At 38.5% G+C, this 8,842-nt stretch overlaps 1 protein-coding gene across 1 annotated transcript in view; it reads left to right on the forward strand.

Annotated features, from left to right (window-relative positions):
• The window catches only part of LOC107092725 (sodium channel protein type 4 subunit alpha A-like), an 18,636-nt gene extending 10,467 nt beyond the window's left edge, over positions 1-8,169 (forward strand). Inside the window, 11 exon segments of the mRNA XM_015387356.1 lie at positions 1,857-2,298; positions 2,523-2,684; positions 2,781-2,935; positions 3,019-3,192; positions 3,324-3,446; positions 3,738-4,019; positions 4,093-4,146; positions 4,865-5,002; positions 5,088-5,192; positions 6,254-6,524; positions 6,606-8,169. Coding sequence (XP_015242842.1) covers positions 1,857-2,298; positions 2,523-2,684; positions 2,781-2,935; positions 3,019-3,192; positions 3,324-3,446; positions 3,738-4,019; positions 4,093-4,146; positions 4,865-5,002; positions 5,088-5,192; positions 6,254-6,524; positions 6,606-7,831 — 3,132 coding nt within the window. The 3' untranslated portion in view covers positions 7,832-8,169.
• The last annotated feature ends 673 nt before the right edge of the window (positions 8,170-8,842 follow it).

Genomic DNA, 8,842 nt, shown 5'->3' on the forward strand with positions numbered 1-8,842 from the left:
TCTTCTCGATTCAGGGGGCCCCATTACTGTCTTTGCCTAGGGCCTCAAATTTCTTAAATCCACCCCTGACTCCTGTAAAGATATTTAGTTGCCCAATTGTTTTGTAATTGTTCTCTAAAGTCAGTGTTAGTTTATATTAATACCACAAATACAAGATTTTGTGAACAACTTGTCTTTCTGTTGGATCGTTAACCCCAAGCTGCCGTTGCATGAACAGCTTGTATGCAAGGATCAATCTGTTTTCTTATGTAAAGAAAGTATAAAATGAACTACATATTTTAACTGAGTCTTTTATAAAATACATAAGCTAACAATTACTTAAGAAACGCATTCAACACAGATTAAAATGTTATTTTATGTTGAAAATAAAACATCTATGTTCAGGCTTTGACCTTTTATCTTTGCTTTGGGTATTAAGGCCCTGTAGAGGATCACTGTCAGACATCATTACAGGATCATATTTTATTGTGAGGGCCAAAACAATTTCCTCTCAGGTTATTCATAGAAATAAAAAGGAAATGGCTCATCGTCAAGCTCTGACTGAAGTATTGGGTCAACTATGTCTTGCAAACATAAACACAGTTTTCTGGGTGCCTTACATCTTCGCATTCAACACAAGATGCAAATCGTCTGCATTAAATTAAAGGTGAATAGTGAAAATAAAGGCAGAACTTCTATGTTGATTTAACCACTTGAACCTGCAAACTGAGGTCTTGACCTTGTGCATTTGCTGAGATTCAAGTGAGCCGGCTACTGCTTCAGGAGCAAACACCAACAGCTGAGCGAGCAAAGCTCAGGTGGCAAAGGGGCTTACCGGGGGCAAAGCTAAAGTCATTTGATAGCAGGGTTGATTATAACTGATGCAGAAATAAATCATGTTTCCCCATAAACAGGAATAAAAGTATGACATATTTTAATGACATGCTATTGAAATATGAAGGCTGAATATAAATACTAAAGTAATGAATTCATGCAGTTTCATTAATTGTTCTTATTGGATTGAAGATTTATTTACTTACACCAGTGAGCTACTTTATCACACCCTCTATTGGCTCCATTTTTCTTTTAGAACTTCCTGTTTTATTCATAGAATACATCCAAAATGGTGTTTGAAACAATGCACGATGCATGAGTTCACCCCAATCTATCCTTGTGTGGCCTCATCCATCCATTTATTCATTTTCTAACACCCATCTCCAGTTGTCAATGGGTGAGAGGCAGGGTACACCCTGGACAGGTCGCCAGTCCATCGCAGGGCAACACAGAGACAAACAGGACAAACAACCACTCACGCACACACTCACACCTAAGGAGAATTTAGAGAATTAACCTAACAGTCAAGTTTTTGGACTGTGGGAGGAAGCCGGAGTACCCGGAGAGAACCCATGCATGCTCAGGGAGAACATGCAAACTCCATGCAGAAAGACCCCGGACGGGGATCGAACCCAGAACATTCTTGCCACTGAGCTTGTGTAGCCTCAGTTATACCTAAACAATGTACAGTGAGCATGAAAATAAATCTGTACTTCCCTTTACTCTTATTTTTAGTATTTAGTCTTCTTCCAAATGTCTTATTTGCCTGGTGTGCTTGTGTTGTAGCTCTGTAACTATGTAGCTCTAATAACCTGCTAAACAGGAAGAGAGATCATTAGAGATCATTTCGAGATATAGGCATGTCTACATTAGCAGGCTAGCAACGTGTTTTTGTGTGACCTGATTCCAAACGAGACCAGAATTCTGTTACTAATACAGTAACAGAGACCTGTATAAAGATAAAAATCGAATCCTCCTGAGTTTATGTGTGAATGATCAGAATTGTAATTCAAAGCATTAAACCCATCAATCTTTCTTCTCAGGTTTTGAACCTCTTCTTGGCCTTGCTACTCAGTTCATTCAGTGGAGACAACCTCTCAGCGGTGGATGACGACGGAGAGATGAACAATTTGCAGATTGCTATTGGGAGGATCTCACGAGGCATTGAGTGGTTAAAAGGATTTATCGTACAACGAATCCAGCATGTACTCGGTAAACGATTCAAGGACACTGATAAGGACATCATGGATGATGTCAAGAATAAAACTGAGGAAGTTGAAATGAACCATTTGGATTCCCGTCTGGCTTTTAAAGCCCCTGATGGGATATTAGATGACCCAGTGCAAAGCCAACCCACAGGATTCACTGTGGATGAAGATTTCACTTTGAACGTGCCAATTGCTGAAGGAGAATCTGATTATGAAAATCTGAGTGACGATTATGAGGATGATGAGGACGATACAGAAGATAGTGATCTTTCTGAGAGCTCACTGCAGAGAGACGATCAGGAAAACACAGTAAGACACAAGCAAATAATAATAATTACACTTTAATTTGAGGGATTTGTTTACAGACATGTCTTCTGATATCTTTTGTTTAGAAATTATTCCAGAAAACCCTAGAAGAAGAAACTAGTATTCCTGCGAAAATCAAAGTAAGAAGGTCTATATCAGTAACTCTGTTTATTATTGTTTTCAACTGGGGCCCAGATAGATACTAATGCAATTCTTTACTTTTTACCATAAATGAGCATGATGACGGGGATTCTTCAGTCTGCAGCACAGCTGACTATCAACCGCCGGAGCCTGAGCCTGAAAAAGAGGAGGAGGAAGAACCGGAACCACCGGAGCCAGAGGCGTGCTTCACTGACAGTATGACCAAACACTCATAAGAATATCTTAGTCAATAAATTTAAAATCATAACAGGCCACTTAATGAAAAATACCATGTTTTCTCCTATTCTTTAGACTGTGTGAGCAAATGGCCATGTCTGACTGTGGATATAACCAGTGGCAAAGGGAAAAAATGGTGGAATCTTAGAAAAACGTGTTTCAACATAGTGGAGCATGACTGGTTTGAAACCTTCATCATCTTCATGATCCTCCTCAGCAGCGGCGCTCTGGTGAGAGCAGTCATCCCACTATGTCATCCAGAAATCTTTATTTTTCCATAGAACATTCAGACGATGCTCTTTTTTTCTCACAGGCCTTTGAAGATATATACATAGAAAGACGACGAACCATTAAAATAATTCTTGAATATGCAGACAAGGTTTTCACCTACGTGTTTGTCATTGAGATGCTCCTTAAATGGGTTGCATACGGCTTCAAGGCCTATTTCACCAACGCTTGGTGTTGGTTAGACTTCTTCATCGTGGATGTAAGTCTATTTGGGAAGTTCCAAAGTTGGCTTACACAATTTGTAACAGAAAAAAATATATATAGTCAAGATTTACATCAGTTTAAGTCTATGCTAACCCCTGAATAGGAAATGTTTTTATTTGCTGGCAGGTTTCCTTGATTAGTTTAGTTGCAAACTGGATTGGCTACTCTGATCTTGGTCCGATCAAATCCCTGAGAACCCTCAGAGCGCTAAGGCCTCTTCGAGCGCTATCAAGATTTGAAGGAATGAGGGTATGCTCTTTCATTTTGAGTTTCAACGTTAACATTTAAATTGACTGAATGTCTAAAAATAACAAAACTTTGCTATATTGACTGCACTGTTGTAGGACACTGATTGGTTGCCCCCTTTTTTTGCTTTTTAATAGCTTACTAACAACAAGGCTGTTTGCTGTAGTAGTAAAAACTAATTTGAGGTTAGTTCAAAACAACTTCAAAGATTTGTTTCTTTGTCTTAACAACAAAATTGCTGTTTTAATTATTGACATGTCTGTATAGTTTACATAAGGTATTTCTTTTGTGCAGGTAGTGGTTAATGCTCTGGTTGGAGCGATTCCCTCCATCTTCAATGTACTCCTGGTGTGTCTGATTTTCTGGCTCATCTTCAGCATTATGGGGGTTAATTTGTTTGCGGGGAAGTTCTATCGATGCATCAACACGACCACAGAGGAGCTTTTCCCTATATCTGAGGTCAACAATCGAAGTGAGTGCTTGGCCCTTCAAGAAGCCACACAAGAAGCTCGCTGGGTTAACGTCAAAATTAACTATGACAATGTTGGCACGGGCTACCTCTCCCTGCTTCAAGTGGTGAGGATTTTTTTTTTTGTTTGTCTTGATTTTTTGGGGCCAAATGTTTTAAGATTATTCTGTCTGATTCCAGGCAACTTTTAAAGGGTGGATGGACATAATGTATGCTGCTGTTGACTCAAGAGAGGTATTAACCTTCATTGTTATGTGTACATTGGTATTACGAAAAAACACTACAGCTTTTTAACAATGCATCCTTAGTTCAGGGTCAAACTGAACTTTTATCCTGCATGTGATATCTCTGAACCTAGTTTAAGTCCTTTTTTTTTTTTCAATATTTTCTCCCTTCAAAAATAATTTTCTAATTTTATATAATATCTTTACTCTGAAATGCAAACTTGAATGTTGCACTCAGAATCCGCCCTGATCAACAGGCCATATTCTGCCGTGATAAGTCTCATTTTGCACCACAGACTTTGTATTTTCCTTTGGTTATTATGTAGTTTGTAGTTTGGTGTTGGTTTGATTCTTAGCGCCATTCAGTGAATAGTACACAGTTTGCATTATCCAAAGAGGGAACCCCTCCTGCACTAAATTAATTAGCCATTATGTCGCTCAATCACAAAATTAATTTTTAGAGAATGATAATTAATTTTATAGTTGATTTTATGTTAAAAAAAAAAACACATTTCTATACATATCAAAACATATAAGATAAGACTATTACATTTACCTTAAAAATTGATTGAGAATTATTGATACCCACTCATTTAGCCTAGTAAATGTGTGTCATTTATGGTGAGATCTCAAGCAAAACACAGACAGCAGAAAAAAAAACATCTGCATAATACTCTTACAGGTGTTTGTGTTTCAAGCCTAAGCTTTTACATTTTTTTTCTATTTAGGTTGAGGAGCAACCATCTTATGAAATCAACCTTTACATGTACATCTATTTTGTCATCTTCATCATTTTTGGTTCTTTCTTCACCCTAAATCTTTTCATCGGTGTCATCATTGACAATTTCAACCAACAAAAGAAAAAGATAAGTACTTTCATTAAAGGAGTTTGTGCTAGAGTTTGTACGATTTATTTGAAAAATCTGTTATTGTTTTGTTCTATGTCTGCAATTTGGAGATGAAGACATTTTTATGACAGATGAACAGAAAAAATACTACGAGGCCATGAAGAAACTCGGTTCAAAGAAGCCACAGAAGCCAATTCCACGACCAAAGGCAAGTAAGAGCTGCAGGGTCATTGCTCAGACATGAGCAATCAATTAATATCATAGGCCATGGTTAGTTCAGTTCTTTTTCATGTGCAGACCCAAGCATGGCCAGCAGGTGTCACTGTGTAATATTAAGAGATAACAACTGCCAGGAGGATAATACATTATGGAAATTGAGCTTTAAGAGACTAAAAACAAAAGTACATGAGGAAACTGCAGTCCAAAACGTTTAGACTGAACTTAGTGGGTGCAACCAGCAGATATAATTGCAAAAGGCTTTCAATCTCTTTTTTTACAAGCAGGAGTATTTTTTTGTGAACAAGTGATCTTTTTCTATGTGATGGCAGAGATCTGATAGAGGAAAATACAGTCTAAAGCAATTTTTATACCACAGAGATTTGTATGCTATACAAAGATGATCTGCAATGTTTTCAACCACCCATACAAACATGTTTGGTAAAAGATCAAATCAGACATTTTTTTAAGTTGATTGAAAATATAAAAAATGATGAATGTTACAATCTGAATTAGATAACAAAAAGAAAACCATTTGTTTTTCATCATCTGACCTTCTTTTTACTGACTGTTTCCTTTCAACTTTGAATTAAGCTGTAGATTTAGACAGATGATGATGTGGATCAGTGGCTAAAAAGATGTAAGATGCAACATTAAGTTAAATCATACAAGTAAACAGAACTCCATTCCCATAATATTGTTGATTATGCTTGAATTTAATAAGAGTTGGGAAGTGTTAAATAAAAATATGCTTTATAACTCTAAATAATTGAGTCCATGAGGAAGCGTTAACCATTTGAAGGTCATTGTGAGCTCATTGGCAGACTTATTTGGCAGTGGGTATGGTCACATAACACCATAAGCAAGGTTGCTGTCAGAGTTAATCAAATATATTCATCCATCTTCTCTCACTTACCTAACTTAGACAGGTTGCCAGGGAAACACAAAGACATACAACCATCCACACACAACTGGACCATTTAGAGATGACAGTTAACAGTCATGTTTTTGGACAAGCCGACTAACCCTCTCTATCTCTCTCTAACTTTGCAGAACCCGGTCCAGGGCATGGTGTTTGATTTCATCAGTCAACAGGTCTTTGACATCTTCATCATGGTTTTAATCTGCCTCAATATGGTGACCATGATGGTAGAAACAGACGACCAAAGCCCGGAGAAAGAGGATTTCCTCTTTAAGTTAAACGTTGCCTTCATCGTTGTCTTCACCGGAGAGTGTGTGTTGAAGCTCTTCGCGCTGAGGCAGTACTTCTTCACCAATGGATGGAATGTTTTTGATTTCATCGTGGTCATTTTGTCAATAGCAGGTGGGCAAGATATGTTAATTGCTTTCACTCTAAACATATCCAGAACCAGCATGTTATAATTAATGTTCTCTTCCTTTTCAGGTACAATGCTGTCAGACTTAATTGAGAAGTACTTTGTTTCCCCTACGCTCTTCAGAGTGATCAGACTAGCCAGGATTGGCAGGATTCTGCGCCTTATTAAAGGAGCTAAGGGTATCCGGACGCTTCTTTTTGCCCTAATGATGTCCCTTCCTGCATTGTTTAACATCGGCCTTCTTCTTTTCCTGATTATGTTCATCTTCTCTATATTTGGCATGTCAAATTTTGCCTATGTCAAGAAAGAAGCTGGAATTGATGATATTTTCAACTTTGAGACTTTTGGCGGCAGCATCATCTGCTTGTTTCAGATTACGACATCTGCTGGCTGGGATGGGCTTATGCTTCCGATTTTGAACAGGGAACCTCCAGACTGCGACCCTGAATTTGAGAATCCAGGGACGGACGTAAAGGGGAACTGTGGAAACCCGGGGATGGGGATGATGTTCTTCTGCAGCTACATCATCATTTCATTCTTGGTGGTGGTCAACATGTACATTGCCATCATCTTGGAGAACTTCAATGTGGCTCAAGAAGAGAGCGGTGACCCACTTTGTGAGGAGGACTTTGAGATGTTCAACGAAACTTGGGAGAAATTTGACTTGGATGGAACGATGTTTATTGAGTACAGCCAGCTTTCAGATTTTTGTGATACTTTGCAGGAGCCTCTCAGGGTGGCCAAGCCCAACCGGCATCATCTGATTAAAATGGATCTGCCCCTGGTTATTGGGGACAGGATCCACTGCTTGGATGTATTGATGGCTGTCACACAGATGGTATTGGGAGATACGGTGGAGATGGCAGCAATGCGAGAAAGCATTGAGGCCAAGTTCGTCCTGAGCAACCCCACGAAGGACTCCTTTGCACCAATTACCACAACAGTACGGCACAAGGAAGAGCAACATGCGGCTGTCGTTCTTCAACGAGCTTACCGCAAATACCTTCTGAAGCGCTGCATATGCCATGCTGCTTTTATGCACAGATTGAAAAGGATTGGTAGAAACAACAAAGGTGAGGATCCTCCAGAGAAAGAAGGGTTGCTTGCACGTAGGCTGGGGGTTTTCTATGGAAGTAATACAGACCTTGCTGATGAAATGGAGCAAGAGGTTTTACTAACTGCAGCAAGCCAAGAACTCTTTAACACAAACTGCAAAGAGGTCCAGTGTGGTCAGGAGCCTCATGTGCAGAATGTGATTGTTGTTCCTGTTGAAATTACCAATGCAGTGTTATAACATTCTGCCCCATTTATTAGATATCTGAGAGCACCACCTGTTTGATAAACTGCTTAGATATTTTTTTCCTCTTGGTGTATCTTTACCTGGAAATAAACCCCCTTATATTTCAACAAGTGTTTACAGATTTCCCACTTTAAACATACAAAGTGTCCAAACCTTTCTTTTCTGTCAGCCACGTAAAAGATTAAAGGCATGGCCATTAAAGGCGCGTTTTAATTAAAGTTAAAGTCTGAGCTAAAGTTTCTTTTGATACTGATTATTAAAGAAGATATGAGATCATTTAAAAATGATATCCAAAAATTCCCAAAAAAAAGCAATCAACAATATGCAGCAAAATCTCCTTTTAGAGTAATACAAGTCTGGACCATGAGTCTCCCATTTAACTTTACCAAATAATTCAATAATGTATAGAAAGCTGTTGTGTCTAAATGATGAGTTATTGCCCTATTGGAAGTGGCGGTTACTGTCAATAATCCAGATGCCTGCTGATATAATCTTTGTGCAACATTTTCCATAAAACATTAAGTGTAGAGGGGAGGACGTTCCTTTTCCAGGTGGATCATCAAAATAAGTGGTCCTCCTAATTGTCAATCATTCTGGTGACATGTTTATGTAAGTAAAGCATTGTGGTTAATTCTGTTTTTATTCTTCAGCTCCTTATACAATAACCTTATTTACTATATATAAATACTTCAAAAATTTTGGGTCCTTTCATATTACCTACCTGCTATTTTAAAAAGTCTATTTCTATCAGTAAGGACCGTACTTTTGGAACTGATGTGAATAAAGGGCTTAGAAGCACCTCATAACATCGTTCTGTCAGGTCTAAAAGCAAACAAGGTGAAAGTCATTGCCTTGGTCACTCCATTTTTCTTGGTAGTTAGAACCTGGACTGGGAAAATGGCCCTATCAAATCAAATTGAGGTGGCTCTGAGTCATTGGAGAACGTGGGTTGTGAATTTAAGGCCCCGTCCACACGAAGTCAAAACGAACACGAAACGCTGATAT

Source organism: Cyprinodon variegatus, unplaced genomic scaffold, assembly GCF_000732505.1.
Source record: "Cyprinodon variegatus isolate N-32 unplaced genomic scaffold, C_variegatus-1.0 Scaffold18, whole genome shotgun sequence".
Classification (NCBI taxonomy): domain Eukaryota; kingdom Metazoa; phylum Chordata; class Actinopteri; order Cyprinodontiformes; family Cyprinodontidae; genus Cyprinodon; species Cyprinodon variegatus.